General features: G+C 40.3%; 1 protein-coding gene across 2 annotated transcripts in view; it reads left to right on the top strand.

Moving 5' to 3' along the window:
* GEFmeso (Guanine nucleotide exchange factor in mesoderm) overlaps positions 1-23,956 on the top strand; it is a 141,107-nt gene that overhangs the window by 76,197 nt on the left and 40,954 nt on the right. For both annotated transcript variants that reach the window (XM_028179418.2, XM_028179419.2), the window contains exons 2-3: positions 16,053-17,300; positions 19,647-19,750. In XM_028179418.2, the coding sequence (XP_028035219.2) occupies positions 16,053-17,300; positions 19,647-19,750 (1,352 nt within the window). The remainder of the gene's footprint in view (positions 1-16,052; positions 17,301-19,646; positions 19,751-23,956) is intronic.

The following is a 23,956-nucleotide window of genomic DNA, read 5'->3' as shown; positions in this document are numbered from 1 at the left end:
TATTGTTTGTCTTTGTTAATATTTTATTGTTTGTCTTTGTTAATATTTTTTATAATGTAGTCTTGGCCAAATTTGTGATTATACAAGTATAAAATACAATAATAATAATGTACAAACTTACAATTCCAATCAATTATAGTCGAATTTCGACTATTGCGGGACCTCTAGTTATAATCAAAATACAAAAATTATGAACTTTTTACATTTTGAAGTCGTCGTGGCCTAAAGGATAAGACGTCCGGTGCATTCGTGTTGAGCGATACACCAGTGTTCGAATCCCGCAGGCGGGTACCAATTTTTCTAATGAAATAAATACGTACCCAACAAATGTTCACGATTGACTTTCACGGTGAAGGAATAACATCGTGTAATAAAAATCATACCCGCAAAAATTATAAATTGCGTAATCACTGGTGGTAGGACCTCTTGGGAGTCCGCACGGGTAGGTACCACCACCCCGCCTATTTCTGCCGTGAAGCAGTAATGCGTTTCGGTTCGAAGGGTAGGGTAGCCGTTGTAACTATACTTGAGACCTTAGAAACTTATATCTCATGGTGGGTGGCGCATTTACGTTGTAGATGTCTATGGGCTTCAGTAACCACTTAACACCAGGTGGGCTGTGAGCTCGTCCAACCATCTAAGAATTTAAAAAAATATATATATCTATCAAACATTTTACAAATAAACTTCGCAGACCGGCCGGCACTAAACGTACCCACACATTAATTTGATTGACTTATTGCATTTACTACACACGAGGCGATGTGAATAATGGGAACGATGACCTTTACAATGAATAAAACGTAGTGAAATTGTTCATTGCGATAAAATATTATCGTTTAAATAAGCGTGAATGTTTATGGTTCGACGTGTGAATGTTTTACTTCCGAACTCGCGTCGTGGACCCTCGTATGCCTCCAATGGGCTCAGTGAGAACTTTTTTTTTGTTTTTTATTGCTTTGATGGGTGGTCGAGCTCACAGCTCACCTGGTTTTAAGTGGTTACTGGAGCCCATAGACACCTACAACGTAAATGCGCCACCCACCTTGAGATATAAGTTCTACAGTCTCAGTATAGTTACAACGGCTGCCCCACCCTTCAAACCGGAACGCATTACTGCTTCACGGTAAAAATAGGCGGAGTGGTTTTACCTACCCGTGGGGACTCACAAGAGGTCCTACCAGCAGTAATTACGCAAATTATAATTTTGCGGGTTTGATTTTTATTACGCGATGTTATTCCTTCACCGTGCAAGTCAATCGTGAACATTTGTTGAGTACGTATTTCATTAGAAAAATTGGTACCCGCCTGAGATTCGAACACCGGTGCATCGCTCAACACGAATGCACCGGACGTCTTATCCGTTAGGCCACGACGACTTCAAAAGCTTTTTAACGCTCTCGATAGCGTAAAAGTTAATTCAAATTTGTATGCAGTTGCAACAGCGCCCCTAGCGGCAAACGTTGGTAGACGGGGGAGATAGGAAAGGTGGGAACTGGCCGGTCGCCGAATCCGTTACTCGTGACGAAGGGCTCGACGAGTAAGCTAACCCATAGACAGCCCACTGAGTTTCTCGCCGGATCTTCTCAGTGGGTCGCGTTTCCGATCCGGTGGTAGATTCTGCGAAGCACTGCTCTTGCTAGGGCCAGTGTTGGTAACACTCGGTTTGAGCCCCCTGAGCTCACCTATACGTCAAGGCGACATTTCGCTTATTATGCAACATTTATATTTTTAATTAAAGGTCCGTTTTGTTTGGTATTAGCATCAATAGTTCGATGTTTTTAATTCAAAAACAATTAAGTTTCCTTTCTAATAGCTGTAGAAGTTTTTATCTATATTATAGAAGTCGTCGTGGCCTAAAAGATAAGACGTCCGGAGCATTCGTGTTGAAGCGATGCGATGCACCGGTGTTCGAATCCCGCAGGCGGGTACCAATTTTTCTAATGAAATACGTACTCAACAAATGTTCACGATTGACTTCCACGGTGAAGGAATAACATGGTGTAATAAAAGTGAAACCCGCAAAAATTCTAATTTGCGTAATTACTGGTGGTAGGACCTGTTGTGAGTCCGCGCGGGTAGGTACCACCGCCCTGCCTATTTCGGCCACCACCGCCCTGCCTATTTCTGCCGTGAAGCAGTAATGCGTTTCGGTTTGAAGGGTGGGGCAGCCGTTGTAACTATACTGAGACCTTACAACTTATATCTCAAGGTGGGTGGCGCATTTACGTTGTAGATGTCTATGGGCTCCAGTAACCACTTAACACCAGGTGGGCTGTGAGCTCATCCAACCATCTAAGCAATAAATAAAAAAAACATAAATAAAATTGGAGTGTCTGTTTGTAATATTGAAATAACCGCTTTTTACTACATGCATATGAATATATATACGGTACATACACCAAAATAACATTTTTTACAATTTTTGTCTGTCTGTCTGTCTGTTTTTTCCGGCTTATCTCTGGAACGGCTGGACCGATTTTGACGGGACTTTCAGGTAGCTGATGATATAAGGAGTAACTTAGGCTACTTTTTTTTAGACTAGCTTCGCCCCGCGGCGTCACCCGCGGTACGACAATAACCGCGGGTAACATCGCGGGACTCAACTATCAATAATAAAATGTAATGTTTCCGAAGTGAAGCGAGGGCGGGTCGCTAGTTGTTATATAACATTTTTGTTCAAATTTCAAGCTTTAAATGGCTCTCATGTAAAGTTGCAAATATTTCGCCTAAACCAAATACCCTTTCACTTTCGCCCATTTTTTATTTTATTTATTTATTTATGTACACAGAAAAAAAGACATAGTACAGATATATTAGTAACTTTTTGTTTTTTTTTTTTTTTTTTTGTTTTTTTTTTTTTTTTTAACCACACCACGTTAACCGGTCCCGTGATAAGTTCGTAAAGAACTTGTGTTACAGGTACCAGATAACGGATATAAATGTAAGATTTTTATTATACACATACATATATTTAATATACATCCATAACCCTGGAAAAGACATTTATATTTATCATACAAATATCTTCCCTTGGCGGGATTCGAACCCGCGACCCCCTTGTGTAGTGACCATGTCACTTACCACTACACCAGACGGCCGTTGGTGGAACATAATGTTCCACATTGTTCAATTTTTTAAAGCTGCCTCGTCCACGTGCTTCCGGGATCAAGAACTGGAGAAAATTCCACTTTGGGAAAGTTAAACGGGACGTTTAATTTAAGGCATATTCAGAATTAACGTAACAATACATTGTAATCGCAAAATTCCTAAGTCAGAAGTCGAGTTATTTATAGTTACAACAAGCTACCTAGAAATGAACTGTGTCTAAAAAGGTCTTGTCGTGTGACCATGGGTTTTGGATTAGTCATCCGTGTGCCTTCGCGAAGTCCTTAAAAATTTCGGTCACATTGCAACGAAGGATGGAGACAACTTCGAGAGGCTCATTGAAACCGGTAAAGTGGACGGGAAAAGGCTTCAATATGTTGATTCCACTTCACTTCACTCTTGATTCCACAGTTCACAAAACCCTCCATACCGCCAGAGAAAGAGACAGAGAAAGATCATGGGAGAGAAATTTACACAGAAGAGTGGTCACAACCCTTAGAATTGAGGAATACGACGCGAGTAGGAGGAAGAATGTGAACCTCATTTTTTCAAAGGTTATTAAAACTTGCGAATGCTTACCTAATACCATATGTAAAGAGGTTCGCTTAAATACTCATGAGATACTAGATTAGGTTCGTTGAAATTCTAGATGAAGACAGATAGAAATGTTTAGCAGGGTTCGCCGGTACACACGTATTCATGTATGCGAATACGCCCGTGAGTATGTGGTAGATATCCTGAATTATGTAACAGCGTTTAAATATTAAAGACTGATCAGACATTGTGATGACTGCCAATTAAATTGTCACAGGTCGTTCTTAGAATTAAGACTTCGTTTGAACGTGCTCTAAGATAGAAACTTGAACGTATGATTAATTATTGTTTCCTCCAAATTTTCCACGATATACCACAATATTTCTTGTCGTCTTAATTTGACGACATTACAGTTTGCGGTTTACGCGGTAATGGAGAACAGTAACACGACATTACGATAGTTCGTAGTGATTATAAGAGATATGATGCATAGGTAGTTTTTATGATTGAGGGATTACTGGTAGCCCGGAGGACTTCAATTTCACCAGGACAGGTGGGCGAGCAACGGCTCAGTCAGGAGGGGTGGGACTTATTAACAGCTACCCGAGCGCCTTCAAAAGATACCTAACAATTAAAGAGTGTCTGTTTCGCGAATGAATCTACTACCGGATCGGAATCGCGATCCGCTGAGGCGATCCGGCAAGAAACTCATCGGGTGTCGCATAGGTCTTAAAACTGGCACAGGAAGCTGCGTCATAGGCTCCGGTGACCCTTGAACTTTAGCTGGGTAGTGAGATTTAAAAAAAAAACCTGTGGATACTTCCAAACGGCTTCTGTCATCTACTCTGTTAGTGCGAGCGAGAGACAAAACGTATCAAGTTAAAATATTAATATAGTTAAATCTAAGCAAGACTATCCCGTTAATCCGCGCGTTTGTATGTTACCATACGGCGCCCGAGCAAGATGGCGCCGGCGCGACGCGGGAAAATCAACCGTTCTGCGATTCCATACGTGTGCCGTGCCTAGTTTTTAATACGCCGTTTACAATTCTAAATATTCTTTGAGTTTTTACTTTAATTACATTGGCTGATAGTTACATATCTACTAATAGATCCGTTGAGGGTAGCTACAACCATGATGCCTTCGATGCGATTGTACGTTCCGATTTGAAGTGATTGAATCATAATTAATAGCATTATTATATGAATTGACTATGTCTCATTCGATTCCATAACATTGTTTATATACTAAAACATTTACGTAATAATAATTGAAGATTTTCATAAACTTGGCACTGGCAACATTGGCATTGCGAGAAGCTAATTGCCATATTCAAAAAAAGCATTATCTATGTTATAGGCTCAAAGCTTGATGTTTCCTAGCCATCTACATAATAATATGTAAAAAGATTTCCTGCTACTGATCTAATCGGTTGTTCTCGCTACCATTGCAGCAAACTCACCTCCTTGGGGCGTATTCCTCAACGCCGAAGGTCATGATCACCCTTCTGCATCACTTCCTCACGTACAATCTTTCTCCAACCGCTTCTGTCTCTGTATTATATAATATAGTGTGCTATTATTATGTGTAATAACTAGCTGTGCCCGCGATTTCGTTTACATGGAATTTAAGAAAACGTTACTTTATTTTATATTATAATATTTTCAGAATTTTTCTAAAATTGAAGTAGCCTAAGTTACCGATTATTACATTAACTACCTGTCAATGGAAGTTCCGTTAAAATCGGTCCAGCCGTTCCAGAGATTAGCCGGAACAAACAGACAGACAGACAAAATGTTATATTAGTATATTATGTACCAATTTATGGTACACATTCATGTATGCGTGTAGTAAACAGCAGTTACTTTAATATTACAAACAGTTACTTTAATATTAATATTATAAACTTCAATTTCATTTATTTATATGGATATTAATAGCACACTACGAATCGCTAAATAAATAGCTGATATGTATGGCACAGGTTTGGTGGAGTGACGATCCATACAGGCTAGCTGGCTGATGAGAGAAGCCAAGGATCGTGCTAATGTAATTGGAGAGGTCTATGTCCAGCAGTGGACTGTTATAGGCTGATGATTATAATAATGATGTAACATAAGTAGATGTGTATACGTATTATAATTTGCGTAGTTACTGGTGGTAGGACCTCTTGTGAGTCCGCGCGGATAGGTACCACCACCCTGCCTATTTCTGCCGTGAAGCAGTAATGCGTTTCGGTTTGAAGGGTGGGGCAGCCGTTGTAACTATAATTGAGACTTTAGAACTTATATCTCAAGGTGGGTGGCGCATTTACGTTGTAGATGTCTATGGGATGTCTATGTCCACTCATCTAAGCAATAAAAAAAAAAAACGTATGGTTGGAGTGATTTCTATGAAATTTTCAGGACATCTTCGGATTGGTTTAGCAATGGCCTTTTGCTAAGTTTGGTAGCGGATCGAATAAAGGTCAAATAAAGGATTGACCAGCAGAGCGGCTCGGGTTTAACTGATTAGGCATAAAAATAAATACGTTCGAAAGTAATAACATCTGTATGCTTAGTGCTTGTTAACGTTCTCGATAGTGTAAAAGTTAACTCAAATTTGTATGCAGTTGGAAAAGCGCTCCTAGCGGAAAACGTAGGCAAACGTTCCAACTCCATACAAATTTGAGTTAACTTTTACGCTATCGAGAAGTTGTGTTAACTTTAACGTTATCGAGAACGTTAGAAAACTCACACTAAGCACCCTGCTCTGACAAAGTAGCTTAAATCCATCCCGCTAATTCTCGACGGGAACATCGGGATTGAACTACAAAAAGTTCCGTTAATTTTTTAAGCAGTTTCAAAAAGGAACCATTGCTTCTTACCAAATTACGTTTTGGCTTCACAAAATGCCTATTATACGAAAATTGTTTCAAAAAAATTAATTATATATTCGAAATGAGACCTTATTTCTTGAGTTGAAAGAGGATCAATCAATTACATCTTCATGGTTGAAATAAAACAATAGGGTTCCTTGAGAACTGTTTTTGTTGGCTTAAAGATTTCTGACCCATGAGTCATTCTAAGGTGCTTTAGGAGTATATGGTACAAAATTTCGAATTAATGTGCTCGAATAAATAAAATCAAATCAAATGAAAAAAAATTCAAATAAAAAATTTTTTTATTCAACTTAAATGAAAGTACATACTTGTTGAACGTCAAAAGAACTACCGCTAATTCACAAGAACTAGCCTCCGTCCTGAGAAGAATTGGCAAGAAGCTCAGCGGGCATGTCTTTTTTTTTTTTTTTATATATATATTTTTTAATATTAGTTTTTTTTTTATATACATTTTTACAATGAGTATTATAACGTAACAATTATTACAATATTGAAATGCCCGGAGCGAGCAACTCATTCCCACTTTGTGCAATCTTCTAGATAATCATTGACTTTATAGTAAGCTTTATTGCACAGATGTTCCTTAATAACCGATTGAGACTAGGAGAGTTTGTTTTTATCTCGCTGTTATTAAATTGGTATGTATGTTTGTTTGTTTTTGTGTAACTTAATCTTTGAATGTGATTTTTAATGACTCGTCTTGAATATCCGATTAGCTTGAAAATTTTCACACGCGTCAACAACAAATGATAGTACAATAATTTTATAACTAAGTTCTAGTATCCTGACAAGTAACAAGAGAATAAATAAATAAATGTTGTCCTTAAAGCCGGTTTATTTAAGCCGATCGTGCTTCTCTGTCGTTTGTTCCGCGCTCTCGCTTGCACGCTCAGGCTCGGGCGGAACGTGACACTTTTTCGTGCGTGCAGTCGGTGTACATTGATTTAAAAGACGTTATTGCCGCCTTTTTTATTTTTTATTGCTTAGATGGGTGGACGAGCTCACAACCCACCTGGTGTTAAGCGGTTACTGGATCCAATACACATCTATAAAGTAAATGCGCCACCCACCTTGAGACATAAGTTCTAAGGTCCAAGTATAGTTAAAACGGCTTTTTTTTTTTTTTTTTTTATTTTTTCTCGGGCCGGGGGCCGAACCTCCTACGAGGTCCCCGCGCCTAGGGGGCGCGCGGGGTATGTGAGACTCAACGATCTGCAGGTGTTGAGAACAGATCGCGGGCCCAAGGATTTTAGGGCCCACCCACTAAACGACTCCCCTGCACTCTTACACCCGACGTCCGATCTCCGTCCGGGGTCAGAACCCGTTCAGAGTAGGGGGGTTCCCGCGGTCAACACTACAACCAGACACGCGGCGCCACCCCGAGGACGCCCGACCGACGGGTCGTCGAGGCGATAGTCGACGACCAACGACGTCAGTCTCCGCGGTACGGCGGCCCTACCAGGCCGCCCGGGCGGTGCCGCTGGTGTTCCGGGATACCCCGCTGGGCCAGGACCAGCCTGCCGGGTCGGAACGCGATACACCGCCGACCGGGTTGCTCTTCAACAGTATGTTCGGCGACGACAGCGACGACGAAAATGCGGACCGCATCGCAGTCCGCAGCCGCCGACGCGCCGTCCCGTCCTCCTGGTGCCAGCGCGCTAGAGTGACGGTAGCGTGCGGCGCAGCCTCAACCCCCTTAGGTCGCCCCGTGACCATCACCGGGAGGAGACTGCCTCCTCATAGGGGCTGGAGCTGGACAAACGCCCTCCTCCGAACCCCGGCTCGACGGCGGCGGCACGGCGCCGAGAGGGAAGAAGAGCTCTCCCTCTCCCGTTCCGCCACCTCCTTCTGCGAGATGGTGGACTCGCAGAAGTCGAGCATCGCCTGCCAGGACTCGTCGCTGCCGAGCATCGTAGCCAAGACGGTCGGAAGCGACAAGTCCGGTCCTATTTTTGCAACGAGGACGCGGCGCTGCTCCGCGAAAGCGGGGCAGTACGCGAGCGTGTGCTCCGCCGTGTCCTCGTTGCAGCCACTGCAGTGGTGGCACTTCGGCGTCGGCTCCCTCCGGGCGACGAGGTGCAGGTAGCGACCGAAACAGCCGTGTCCCGTGAGCACCTGCGTCGCCCGGAAGGTGAGACGTCCTCGGTCGCGATTCACCCAGTCCGAGAGGACCGGGCGGATCGCCTCGACGGTCCGTCGCACGTAGGCGGGGTCCGCCAGGCGGCGAGACCACGCCTCGAGCACGGCACGCCGAGATTGAAGCTTCCGCGCTCGAACTTCCGCCGCGCCAGGACGCGGCTCCCCCCTGGAGCGGAGATCGCATCGCCACGCGTAATCCGCAGCGAGCGCCTCCTAGTTAAAACGGCTGCCCCATCCTTCAAGCTGAAACGCATTACTGCTTCTAGGCAGGGTGGTGGTACCTACCCGCGCAGACTTTCAAGAGGTTCTACCACCAGTAATTACGCAAATTATAATTTTGCGGGTTTGATTTTTATTACACGATGTTATTCCTTCACCGTGGAAGTCAATCGTTAACATTTGTTGAGTACGTATTATGAAAATATGAAATTAGTTGTTATTTCAATTTGCTATATAAGTGCGTTTGTATGTTTTAAACTACTTTTTTTTTAATAGTTATCATAATTATCATTAGATCGACCTGGATTTATTTATATTTGTAACGGTGTCTTTCAATGTAATACTAGTGGTCCCGCAGTAGTCGAAATTCGATTATAATTAATTGAAATTGTAAGTTTGTACACTATTATGATTGTATTTTATACTTCTATAATCACAAATTTCGCCAAGACTACACTATAAAAATATTAACAAAGACAAAAAATATTTAATCTCAATTTGACAACAGATGTCAAGAACAAAAGTTTGACAATAAATAGTATGCATGCGTGTGTGCGTCAAATACATAGTATGTAGTGTGTGTAATGTTTTGTTTATTGGTTTAATGTATCTTTTATGCATTATTTAAAAAATATATTAGCATTGTGCACTTCTTCTCTATATTCCCTATAAGTGTGGTAAATTTCATACTCCTCCGTCCGCGCAATTTTCGTAAAAAGGGATACAAAGTTTTTGCTTCACGTATTAATATATAGATTTACCAACTTCGTCGATAAACTTCAAAATATACACGCGTATCAAGGACAGATGACAACATAGTGATTTTATTATTTTGACCTAATATCCTGACCGATGATTAGCGACTTGTTTCCTTATTAGTTCGGCTTGCTATTAAAATCTGAATTATAGTTTAAAAAACAATAATTAGGTACTTGAAGTCGAAAGATAAACAGTTCTGTCTCCGCCATGCATAGCTACTTCCAGATGTCTGTCTGTGTGTCTAAAATGATGGCAAGAATCTACCACAATTTAAACCATATAGGTATGTATGTAAAGAAACTATATTTAGACAATTCATATATTATTAGGGCGACGTCGACTGTTTACCATTCGATCCATAGGATCGGGTATATAATTTCCGGCGGCCACGACAAGAGGGTTCTCATGTCGTGCCGCCTTCTCGAAGTTGCGCAATGATGCCGACTGTAACTTACTGACAGAGTCAAGCTCTAGGTCATCATAGAGATCCACGTTCCTTAGAAACTATGGTGCTCCGACGGCTATCCTGCAAAAACGGGATTGAATAACTTGAAGGGGCTTCAAGTTGGTGCGGGCCGCGTGAACGAACACTACACTTGCATACGTCATGACGGGGCGTATGCAAGTTTTGTAGAGTGTCACCTTATTACGAAGGGACAATTTACTTCGCTTTATGCTTCGATCAATAATAGTACTATTATTGATCGAAGACTTTATTTATGTATATAACGCAATGTAATAAAAAATGCATTCCACAGTAATATGATTTCATCGAAATGACAAACACGTAACATTTACACGAACAATAAAAATCCTTGAACTATTCACCTTTCACGTCCTATATACATAATCGTGAATGAATATTAACAACAGTATAACGAATGTTCAGTAAGGCGATATTTTAAGAGTAGAGCCGCGTAACGTGTAACCATATTGTTTTCCGTTTTTATGAGACGCCGAAACGGTTAGATTACCTTGCCTTTAATCTTTAAATTATGAATGACTTAGAAATTATTTGATGAAAGGCGATTGCATGCAGCGGAGATGCAAATGTTGCGATGGATGTGTGGAGTAACGAGAATGGATAGAATACGGAATGTATATGTTAGAGGAAGTCTGAAAGTGGCACCTGTGACAGAAAGGCTGAGAAGTGCGCGTTTGGGATCGTATGGACATGTGATGAGACGAAACGAAAATGAGGTTGGTAAGAGAGTGTTAACTATGAATGTGGAAGGATAAGGAGGAGGAGCTAGACCTAAGAAGAAATGGATGGATTGCGTGAAAGACTATATGTTTAAGAGGGGAGTGAGCGCAAAAACATTATATGATAGAAAAGTATCGAAGGATGCATTTTGCGCCGACCCAGGTGACTGAGAGAAGATCAGGAGAATGATGATTAGAATTTATTTATCGAAATTTGAATATTGCGCCAATTAGCGTCTAATCATTCGTCGCAGAGGCTTAGTGGATCGAAGGTAGACGAGGATAAGTTGTTTTCATATGTAATATATTAGGGTATTATATTTGGTAGGGTAATATATTAGGCAATTAGGTAGTGATGGTATTTAACAAAAATATTAAATAGGCATGTTTATTTCTTAATTTACCATTGTTGATTTGCCGGATTGAATGAAAGCTAATTCTTCTAATATCTAGTCGAGAATTAAATAGGGATCATTATTTTTGGTATATTAAAAAGAGCAAATTTGGCTTGCATGTCAATTCATCTCAATTGCGAAACTGGGTTTCGAACTCATGCTAAAGTAATGGCGGTTTCCCTGTACCATTAAACTTGCCTTACCGTACAATCACATCATCTTGTATCCGAAATGGAATACAATATTGATAGGCGACAATTATTTTAAAGGCTGTATTGTATTGTCAGTAGAATTCAGCTGTTACCATTGTTACGTCTTACAAACAAAAATCCGTGTTATTTAGAAAACCTTGACACAATATTAGTTAAAAGAATTTCACAATGAAATTGAATATGCAATTTCGAAAAGGGCACATGTCGCATATTTTGTCAAATACGTTTTTTATATACATGTAGTTTTGAGGGTTACCTACACCCATTTTATAATAATTCCAGTAATTTTCAATTGCTAATTAACACTAAAATATATCTCAAAAGTTAATATTTTAAATTTTACACTGCTTTAGAAAATAATCAGTTTTTTTCATTTCCTGAACATTTTACTTTTTCAGAGATGTGCCCCTTCCGAAATTGCATATTCAATCATGTTTAACTTGATTTTTAATGCTGGTACTACGAAATAATTTTCTAGTATACCTATTTAATCCTACTTCTTTTCTATTTTATTAACAACAAAAAAATACGGTGTTTAGCACAATATTCAAAAGACTATTAACACCTTGGTTGTTCGCGATCACGAAATCTGTAAGAAGTATTCTAAACGTCAAAAATATACTATAATATAGCTAGCTTTTGCCCGTGATTACGTCCGCGTGGAATAGTTACTTTGGGATAGCGCTAAATTTTACCCACGACTTCATTTGCGTAGAAGGTGAAAATATTTTTAAATAACCGAATGTTAAGGAGCTTATTCATGGTACCAAAATCACGCCAAGGCCAACTCTTTGCCGAGTTCGACCAGTACGGTTACCAGAGCCCCTAAGCCTAGTGTCAGAGCTTCAGCTGAACGCGTCTAATGCTAGCTTAACTCAGATTATGGACTGCGTCGATTTTGTATTGATAATATGAGTATCTCCCATAGAACTTTTTGCTGGATCTTCTCAGTGGGTCGCGATTCCGATCCGGTGGTAGATTCAGCGAAGCACTGCTCCTGTTAGGGCTGGTGTTAGCAATTCTCTCACGTTGAGCCCGTGAGCTCACCTACCCGTCCGCGTGAAGTTGAAGTTTTGAAGTCGTCGTGGCCTAACGGATAAGACGTCCGATGCATTCGTGTTGAGCGATGCGCCGGTGTTCGAATCTCAGGCGGGTACCAATTTTTCTAATGAAATACGTACTCAACAAATGTTCACGATTGACTTCCACGGTGAAGGAATAAAATCGTGTAATAAAAATCAAACCCGCAAAATTATAATTTGCGTAATTACTGGTGGTAGGACCTCTTGTGAGTCCGCGCGGGTGGATACCACCGCCCTGCCTATTTCTGCCGTGAAGCAGTAATGCGTTTCGGTTTGAAGGGTGGGGCAGCCGTTGTAACTATACTGAGACCTTAGAACTTATATCTCAAGGTGGGTGGCACATTTACGTTGTGGATGTCTATGGGCTCCAGTAATCCATTTATCACCAGGTGGGCTGTGAGCTCGTCCACCCATCTAAGCAATAAAAAAAAAAGTTGGAATAGCCCCTAAGCTACCAGCGATTAGATAGACAAAAAAAAGAGGATCATAGTCCTTGTAGTTCACTTTGACGTCATCTACGAATACTTTTGTAAAATAATCGAGCCACTGCTTGTCCTCTCTTGGCGGGTCTTTAAAATTAATATTAATTGCTATAATTATGAGCAATTTGGTATCTAGTAATACCAGAGCCGTGTTTGTGTTCTAAAACTCGAGATCTCTATCGGCGACGGTGACCATTTACCATCTGTTTGCGTGTCTACAACGGCAATTAGGAAAGAAAATAATGGTTTAAAAAAACTAACAAAATACGCTTTTTTAGAGAATCCGACTAATAAATAGAAATTAAATTTTAATAAATTGGGATTAAAGATAGTGTATGAAAAAATTATTTTATTGTAAAAAAGAGCGGTGTGCTTTTCAGGATATTATCAAAATAATCCTTCTACTCATATCTGTTCATAAAATATTTATAACTATTGATACCGTGCACCCCACGCTTTTTTTTACAATAAAATCATTTTTTCTTACACTATTTTTAATTCAAATTAATTAAAATTTACTTTCTATTTTTTAGTTGGATTGTCTATAAAAGCGCATTTTTTTTGTTTTTTTTATACTGTTATTTATTTTTTATTTTTTAGTTAAATTTCAATTTTTTCAATTTTGTTTTTCAATTTTTGGTTAATATTGAATTGTCATCGGTCCTTAATAAGTATATCAAATTTGGAGTTAATCCGATGTTTTGAAGGGGGTCAAAATGATGTTCAAAGATTCCGTTACATACTAACATACATACGTCTGAAGCTAATAAAAGCGTATTAATAAAGTATCTAAAATCAAATAAAATTCGCAATATCAACCATTTTTATTCTCTCATACAAAATCATAGCGTTCTTGAACTTTGAACACAAAGCTTATTATATCCGAAGTGTCTCGCTTAAAGCGTCCACGGAAAGTAACGTTTATTTTTGGAGTGCTTTAGATGGGTGGGTGGTGGTAGGACGTCTTGTGAATCCGCACGGGTAGGTACCACCACCCTGCTTATTTCTGCCGTGAAGCAGTAATGCATTTCGGTTTGAAGGGTGGGGCACCCGTTGTAACTATACTGAGACCTTAGAACTCATATCTCAAGGTGGGTGACGGCATTTGCGTTGTAGATATCTATGGGTTCCGGTAACCTCTTGACATCAGATGGGCCGTGAGTTCGTCCACCCATCAAGGCAATAAAAAAAAGTAAATAAATAAAGGTGTTTACAGTATTTGGTGCTTAATGTTTTTTTTCGAATTTTGCTTGAATGTTTGATTGTGTTGAAATAATTTATAGGACACGATGACTGTCAATGGAAGAAATGTGAAAAAAGTTGTATTTAACGACCAAGGCGCTCTATCGCCGATTATAAAATTACTTTAACTAGTGGTCGCCCGGTAGTCGAAATTCGACTATAACTATTAACTTAAATTATAAGTTTGAACATTACTATGGTTCTATTGTCAAAAACTTCTATAACAGACACAGATTTCGCTAAGGCTTCAATAAAGACAAATAATATTATAGAAAAACAATACTAATCTATTCGCAACTTGACTACAGACTTTAACAATAAACAAAATTGTATATATGCGTGTGTATGTGTCAAATATATGCTGGCGTGTGTAATGTTTTCTATATTGGTTTAATGTATTATTACTGCATTATTTAAAAAAAAAATAGCATTGTGCGCTCATTCTCTATATTCTCTACTAGCGGTCCGCTCCGGCTCCGCTCGGGTTTTTAACAAAAATTTCAACGATATTTGACGATGTTTTATTTTTTAAAATAAAAGAACACTTATTGCGGCATAACTATAATAGTTAGACACATGCTGTCGCGTCACTTTTTGTAAATAATAATGTGTTCTTCAAAGTCGTAATACATTATTTTATTCTATCATCAATGGTTTTCGCAGGGCACGCGATGTAAAGAATGTTTTAGGTAAATTTTTACACCTTTTTCAAAAAAGATTATAGCCTATGTCACTCGGGAATAGTGCTGCTTCCAAACAGTGAAAGAATTTTTCAAATCGGTTCAGTAGTTTCGGAGCCTATTCAATACAAACAAACAAACAAATCTTTCCTCTTTATAATATTAAAGTATAGATAAATGTGGAAAATTTCATACTCCTCCATCCGCTCTCAATTTTCGTAAAAAGGGATACAAAGTTTTTGCTTCACGTATTAATATATAGATTTAGAATTTTTTGCATGTAATTTTTTTAATGAAGAATTCATAATGTATCATGTAATAAATAATCTTAGATTGATTTAAATGTTAAGGTAAAAACGTTTCGTAATAATTTAAAACGTGAAGGCTTCAGAAATGCTGGCACGTTTCGATTTGTATGCTAATGTTTTATTCAATAACGTTGATCTGTGATTAATTTCGTTATTTTATTAAAATGTGTTTTGGAATTCAGAATTGAGGTCTGGGTCGCGTTATCGGTTGCGAACGGTGAACGAGACGACGACCCGTCTGATGTTTTTTTTTTTTTATTGCCTTTGTAGGCAGACGAGCGTACGGCCCACCTGATGGTAAGTGGTCACTGTCGCCCATGGACTTCAGCAATGCCAGGAGCAGAGCCAAGCCGCTGCCTACTGCTTAATACTCTCCACAAGCCTCGTTTGAAGAAGGACATGTCATAGCATTCGGGAAACACCAAACGTTTTTGGAACGAAGTTCCTTATGAGACGATGCGGGGGGGGGGTACCCTAACCGGGAAAAAACGTCCGTAACGTAAGATTTTTATTAGTAATGCACATAGTGTACGACTTAACTTTGTAATAACGTACAAAAATGACATAATTTTTTATCATTTGTTGACCACGATCTCAGAGCGTTCGCTTGCGCAATACACTAACTCTTATGCAAACAACCGTGAATGAAGTGTACCACAATAAGTTCGCACGTTACCGAATGACCGTGGGTTGTTGCGAAGCCTCCAGTTTTATTTTCTTTATACCTCGAATAGAACTTTAAATTAATATTTTTATAATACCGTTATATTATGTCGGAAAGCTAAACTGTATGTCGTTTTTGTTGCAGGTAGCACAACGGATCTTACGCCCACGCTAATCGGAATATATGATTCGTTGCTTGAACCGAAGACACTGGAACCAGAGGTTAATTCGGAAACAGCTAAGGACGCGAGAAACGATCCACCGGTAGATTCAGAACCAGACAGCGTAACAGTAGATTCAGATCTGCAGCGCAAAGATCTCGATATGTCAACGGGAAGCGTTAAACTACCAATTGCAACAATCAATAAAAGTTCTCTGTACAGTCTGCGAGGTAAAAGTGATAAAATCGGTGCTATAGATACGGATGAATGTGATCGTGCAATTAGTGAAACTGTGTTAATAAAAGACAAACCGCAGAGGACGTTGAAAGATCCAAAACACGAACCCACGTTTGATAGTTTGTCGCCGAACGTGAAAAGGATTATATCTAGTGCCACGGAGGCTGGCGCTTTGAAATTTCAAAAGAAAACAACTAACGTAGCTCGGTCATCTACAAGGCTTAGGTCTAACATACCCCTGGTCGGAGCCACTTCAAAGATTACACAATCCGGATTAGAAATATTAGATTCCGTCGAAATTTATGATCAACCTTGTCTTAATAAAGCTAAGATTGAAGAAAGCGTTAAACCCGAGGCGAAAGTAGAGGCGGAGGAAACTTATGATGTCCCAATGAATAACAGACCAGCGATATACGACGTACCTTCAAACAATAAGACTGCTTTCGAAACATTATCATTGCCATTTATCGACCAATCGATCGAACTCTCTATAACAACGAACGATAGAGAATTCGATATTAAATTATCATCAAAAGAAACATCTCCAATGAAATCGAATCCAAAAACTTCTACGCCGGAAGGATCTCCAGCGAAAGTCCCTAAATTGTCACAAGGCGGTACCAATAGTTTGCATCGAAAAGACTTTTTAAGTCCACCGAAACAGTTGTCGGAGACTGGTCCTTATCCCGACGTTATAGGGTCGACAGGGAATCTGAAAAGCTGTCCAGTACAAGATAAAGATGTCTCCAGGTTAAACCCTCCTGTGATTGAAGTGTGCCGACCTTTGTCTATGAGTTCAATAGCCTCCTCAAGCTCCACATCTAGCAGCGGAGTGCAGAACAAAGGAGTTAACTCAGCTTATTTGGCGTCCATAGAGAGTTTGGATGATCATAGCGACGTGGATATCACATCGGCTAATGGCAGTAACAATTATGTAAACAAAGCCGGGATTATGAATAACAGTGTCAGTGAAAGGAATTCCGATGGTAAACCTCGTAAGTAATCCTTATTGATATATTTACCTACTATTAGATTCGTATCTGCTCATAATTGCTACATCTTGCTGTTATCCCATTTAGATTGGGCCAAAAATCATGGAGATTCGTGAAATTTGGCTTAAGAGACATTTTTGCAACATTACAAATGAGAGTCATTTGAAGTTTAAAATTTGGAAAAATTAACACGACAAAAAAAACTTTTTTAGTAATTTGAATCTAGTAAACTGAATTGAAAAGTTAAATTTGAAACATCGAATTGTTGATACTAATGCCAATTAAAACGGACCTTAAAATTACAAAGATAAATGTCGCGTATTAATCGAAATGTTTCTTAAACCAAATAGCCGTTCACCTCTCGATGTATATTTTTTCAAATTTACTAAGTTATATTGATAATTAGGTTTAATGATTGTTTACAAAAAAATATTCGTTCAATGTGAATTGAATTCGAGTTCCATATGCGCCATAGCCCATAGTCACTGAGTTGCTCTATCTTTTTTCTCAGTAGGTAACGCTTCCGATGTGGTGCTATTAGCTCTGATAAAGCAAAAGGGGTGGTCTTGCAATTGTGAGCACACCGTCCACTCCTAGCTGAACTCCGCTCAATAGCCCATCTCTCAAAGTTAAACAACAAAAAAACTTAAAGAAATTTTTGCCTACATGTACTAAAATTAATTTAATTCACTACCGGCCACATATGGACTCAGCACATAAACTAGGTCACTCACTTTTTACTGGTGGTAGGACCTCTTGTGAGTCCGCACGGGTATGTAACACCACCCCGCCTATTTCTGCCGTGAAGCAGTAATGCGTTAAAAGGGTGGGGCAGCCGTTGTAACTCTACTGAGACCTTAGAACTTATATCTCAAGGTGGGTGGCGCATTTACGTTGTAGATGTCTATGGGTTCCAGTAACCACTTAACACCAGGTGGGCTGTGAGCTCGTACACCCATCTAAGCAATAAAAAAAATAACATTTACTATTAAATCGTTGAATTCGATCAGATAATGTATCATACGTCAAAATTATCTATACCATCATTTTAAGTAATATGAAATTTTATTGAGAACGTCTTGTACCTAACTGCAGGAGACCCTGCTCTCAATTCTATGTGGTTTTGTGGTATAACTTAAGCGTGTAAATTATGCGTTTCTGATAGTTTCGTTATTAATATCTGCCTTAACAAGGGCAGTTTTTTCTCTTTTTTTTTATATCTATGCTGATAGCCTTGAGAGGCTATATCAGCTTCTTCTTGACGTGTAGGTGAGCTCACGGGGCTCAAAACAGGTGTGTTGCTAACAATGGCCCTAGCAAGAGCAGTGCTTCGCAGAATCTACCACTGCATCGGAAACGCGACCCACTGATAAGATCCGATGAGAAACTCAGTGAGCTGTGTCTATAGCAGGGGCTCCCAAACTTATTTTGTCACTGCCCACTTTGAGAATAAATTCATTTTTAGCGCCCCCATCTTTCACCTACTGAAAAAACCACTATAGCTCAGTTAAGAGTAAGAGTCCTCCTGAATGACATTACAAATCGCCTCCCAAGTCTCTATAGACAACGCCCCCATTATTTTTCTGGGTCTCTTACCGCCCCCCTTTAGGCCTGCAGCGCTCACAAGGGGGCGTTATCGCCCACTTTGGGAAAGACTGGTCTATAGGTTAATTCACTCGTCGAGCCCTTCGTCGCAAGCGACGGGTTCGACGAGGACGGTTACCGGTGCTTGTGATTCCTAAAAGCACCGTTAATGGATCGGGAGGATCCGTAATGACGCATTTAGGGCGATGTCGACAAGGGCAGTGCTTCGCTGACTCTACTATCGGAATCGCGACCCACTGAGAAGACCAACCGAGAAACTCAATGGGTTGATCTTAGGTTCAGTTGCACGCATTATTTGTTCGACGATAACAGTGGCGATTGCCTGCGTAGGCACAACGAAATACTGGTGACCTAATATAATAGGGTTTTTTTTTATTGCCCTTTTAAGCAGACGAGCATACGGCCCACCTGATGGTGCGTGGTTACCGTCGCCCATGGACTCCAGCAATGCCAGGGGCAGAGCCAAGCCGCTGCCTACCGCTTAATACTCTCCACAAGCCTCTTTTAAAGAAGTACATGACATAGCGCTCGGAAAACACCGTGGAGGGGAGCTCATTCCATGACCGGATGGTACGTGATAAAAATGACTTCTGGAAACGCACTGTCGATGAACGCAGCGGTTCCAGATAATATGGATGAACTCTGCTCCGATGGCGGGAGGTGCGATGATAAAAAGGAGATGAGAGGATCATCTCAAACAATTTCTCAGAGCACTTTTCTCTTAGCGATGGTTTAAATTTACAGGACAGCTGGAGGAAACGTCAGGGCTGTCGCAACTGGAACGAGTGTGTGCTGAGATCGTCCAAACAGAGAACGTCTACGTGGAAGACTTGAGGCAAGTCGTTGAGGTAAGTTCACAAAGTACCATAAGAAGACTTTAGTTTAATTATTTTTTAAGAACTGCATTGTGTTTCTCAGTGTTTACATTTCGTTATCGATCTGCCTTATTAGTTAAACTAGCTGTGCCCGTCCGCTTCGCTGGGCATTTAAAATTAACATTATTGTTTCTCACTCCCACAAAGATTCTCATCATCAACGCCCCCGCAACTGATGTAGTGAGTCCAAAACTCATATAAATATTAGTCTATCCATCAAGTCAATCGGATGCATGGTTCAGTAGTTATAACGGAACATCCGTAAAAACCACTATAGATTTATATATTAGTATAAATTACATTAGTAATGATTGGGGTTAGTTGTGATATTTAAAACGATAAAGATATTAGTGCAATTGAAATATAAAAATTTCAAACGTATTTTATTGAATGCCCGCAATGCAATATAAGTAAAAATAAACTGATGCAAGAGTTCAGTGATCTTGTGTGGCGCGCGAAGGTGTGGTGCCTCAGCCGGCTGTGTCTCTCTTTTGATAGCGCGTTCGTGAAATGTTATTAATGTGTTTAAAACAATCAGAGCTTACGCATTTGACAACTGTAATATCAAAAATAAATATATTGACGTGATTTAGATGACTTATAAATGAACACCGATTGCACACATGAAAAAGTGTCACGTTCCGCCTGAGCGTGAGCGTGCAAGCGAGAGCGCGGAATAAGCGATAGATCGGCCCAAGCGTTGTCTTGTGGCACATTTATCTCTCTTCTCGCGTGACGTCAGACCTAAGAGTTCGAATAGTTCTGCTACTGGCGTTATCATGACTATTGTCCTTAAACCGACTTGAAAAACAACCAATATTTTTTTTGTGTTTGTAATTATCGGTAAAGCTGGCTTTACCTATGGTGCAGGGTGTGAGCGCAGCGACGTTAGGGGGCGAAGGCCTAAGCACTTTCAATGAGCCTATTACATTTGCACCTATTTCACGGTTACTAGATGGTGCTAGGGTGATTATTGCACACTAGCGCTACATGGGGTGGAGACGGTTTTGTTTATGGGCAAACCATTGATCCGATTGCCATCAAACTTTGTCGATTTGTTGCTTGCAATCGCGCGAAGAGTATAGGCACAGAGCAATTAACTTACAGTAGGAGGGGGCGTGCGAGGTATTACAAACAAATCGATGGTTTTCACCAGTGAAACAATTACCGGTTTTTTTTGGAGTTTACTCCTTTAGAATCGATTTACATATATAGGCCCGGGGTATGAAAATTATGGGGACCAAAATCGTACTAGCATGTCACACGAAATGCGTTATGCGCATTTCGTGTGACATGCTAGTACATGCGCCGGCAGTCCGCCACAAAGCCTCGTACTGATCGCGCGTTTCTCTCATTATTGTATTTTCATATATTTGTTAGTCGTTTGTTTTGTGTCTCGTTAATTTGTTAATAATCTGTAGTGTATCGTGTTGTCGTAATATAGAACTATTTCTCGTATTGTTTCGTTTAATTTTTTATATCCAGTAAACTCCAGTCGTGCGTCGGAGCGGACACACACACTTTTTTTTGTTTTTCATCGTATACCGGTTTTCCGTGTAACAAGAAATGAAAGGAAATCTTTACGTAACTCCTTTTATCAGACGGGAAAAAGGAAAAACCGATTCAATCGGTAATCGGAGCGCATCCAAAGAGTTCCACATGTTAGTTTTGTCGGCAGCACGCTTCCTAAGATTTTTTGTAGCTTTAATCTCGTTCTATTTGCGTCATCGTTTCCCATGTGAATCCACACAGCAAAATCGACGCCATCCGATGCCGGCTTTACCAGTGTATGTATCGAGCTTAATTTGGATTCGAAGGTTTTCAACTTCTGGTATAATAATAATAATAATGAAATTATTTGTTTTAATTTTATTTCGGAATATAGAAATTTCAAAAATGTAGTGGCAAGTTTATATTTAAAATGTTAGTAAACCTTAGGTTATTATATGTAAATTATATATAGTATGTCGTGGATAACGATTTAAGTTATATCAAGACATTGTTTTGATTATTATTTTAATGATAAAATGTTGTTTTGATAAATATCAGAAAAAAATGTTGGGTAGTACGCCGTAACGCCAGAGTATAAAATGGCGGTACGTGGACAGAGCCGTTTCAGTCAGTCAGTCAGTCAGTCAGTCAGTCAGTCAGTCAGTCAGCCAGTCAGTCAGTCAGCCAGTCTGTCAGTCAGCCAGTCTGTCAGTCAATCAGTCGGTCAGTCGTAACGAAAATGTCGGTTTAGCCTGTGATTCTGAAAATTCGGAACTGCCGCTCAGCCATTCCTGGTAGCTTTAAGTATATTATATCGCGACGGCCAGCAGAGTCTGTCGAGAAACCTGTTGTTCAGGGTAGGGTCAATGGTAAATGGTCTCGTGGACGAAGCCTCATGTGTTGGACTGATCAAGTGAAAGACCTTAGCATGCGCCAAGCTTCAGTTCGTGAACTATGGAAAGCAGCTGTCAAGGCTTTAATAAACAAGGATACCACAAGACCACGACTGCTCTGCCAAGAGCAACCGACTATGATGATGATAGCATACTATAATAATTTTTTTATTGCTTAACTGGGTGAACGAGCTCACGACCCACCTGGTGTTAAGCGGTTACCGGAGCCCATAGACATTACGACGTAAATGCCGCCACCCGTCTCTTCTGAGTCCGCACGGGTAGGTACCACCACCCTGCCTGTTTCAACTGTGAAACAATAATGCGTTTCGGTTTGAAGAGTGGAGCAGCCGTTGTAACTACACTGAGAGCTTACAACTTACATCTCAAGGTGTGTGACGCATTTCACGTTGTAGACGTCTATGAACTCCAGTAACCACTTAACACCAGGTGGGCTGTGAGCTCGTGCACCCATCTAAGCAATAAATTAAAAGAACATCCAGGCGCTTAGTAACAGAAATTGACATAATTACTTCAGTGCGCCGCGCAGGACATCACTGACTTATGATGTTAGTCAAATCGTTACCTGGTGGGTAATGAACTCGTTCATCCTAACAAAAAATATACCAATAACCAAAATTACCAATAGAGAACTCTGAAAGCCATCAAAACAAACCTGACCCGTGTCACACTGCTGCCCTACTTCCGCTTCGCTAATAAATATATAAGTAAACTGGATCAATTGGTTGGACAGTGTCAACGTAAAATTCTTTCAATATGTTTTTTTTTGTACCGTAACTTAAAATTAACAGCCCCTTTTTTTAATTTGATGGTGTTAAATGGTTACCGGAGCCCATAGACATCTATAACGTAAATTCCGCCCCCTACCTTGAGATATGAGTTCTTATGTCTTCGTTTTTACAGTACAATGGCTGCCCTTTAATCCGAAACGCATTACTGCTTCACGGCATAAATAGGCAGGGCGGTGGTATCAACCCGTGCGGACTCACAAGACGTTCTATCACTAGTACCTATGGACATCACAATTTGTATGTTGCAGCGTACCTTGAGACGTGAGGTCGGGGTCTTAATTATATTTTAAAACGAATATCCCACTTATATTCTAATAAAACTAATCACTAACTGCCTTCATGTCTTATTTGCAACGCATTTATAATCGAAACGAAGCGTTTTTATTTTTCCAGAACATTCTCGATAGTACTAGTCGCTCCGATATCCGTTTGCGCTACTTGAAAACAGATGGCGACACTCATACCGCCATAACAAATTTCGAATATTCCCGATGGCACTACTAGTTTTGATATCCGCTTCTGATATTTAACGACAGATGGCGTTACTTGTACCGGTAAAACAAGTTTACCCATGTGGAGTAAAAATGCGCCCTACCACTAGCTATCAATCCCGATTTTGCAGAATAGCCGTTGGAGGAACCATGATTCCTGAGGATCGTGGATCTCCATGATGACCTGGAACTTGACTCGATCAGCAAGTATCTACGGTTGGCATCATTGCGCCACTTTGAAAAGGCGGCACGACATGAACCCTCTTGTCGTGGCCGCTGGAAACTACATACCCGATCCTGTAGACCGAATGGTAAACAGTCGACGTCGCCCAAAACATGTCATTACGGATCCTCCCGATCCATTAACGGTGCTTTTAGGTACCACAAGCTTGTCGAACCCGTGGCTTGCGAGGAAGGGCTCGACGAGCGAATTAACCCATAGACATAGCCCACTGAGTTTCTCGTCGGATCTTCTCAGTGGATCGCACTTCC

Source organism: Bombyx mandarina, chromosome 24, assembly GCF_030267445.1.
Source record: "Bombyx mandarina strain Sakado chromosome 24, ASM3026744v2".
NCBI lineage: Eukaryota > Metazoa > Arthropoda > Insecta > Lepidoptera > Bombycidae > Bombyx > Bombyx mandarina.
The sequence above is the reverse complement of the archived record's forward strand: the minus strand, read 5'-3'. Positions and strand labels throughout refer to the sequence as shown.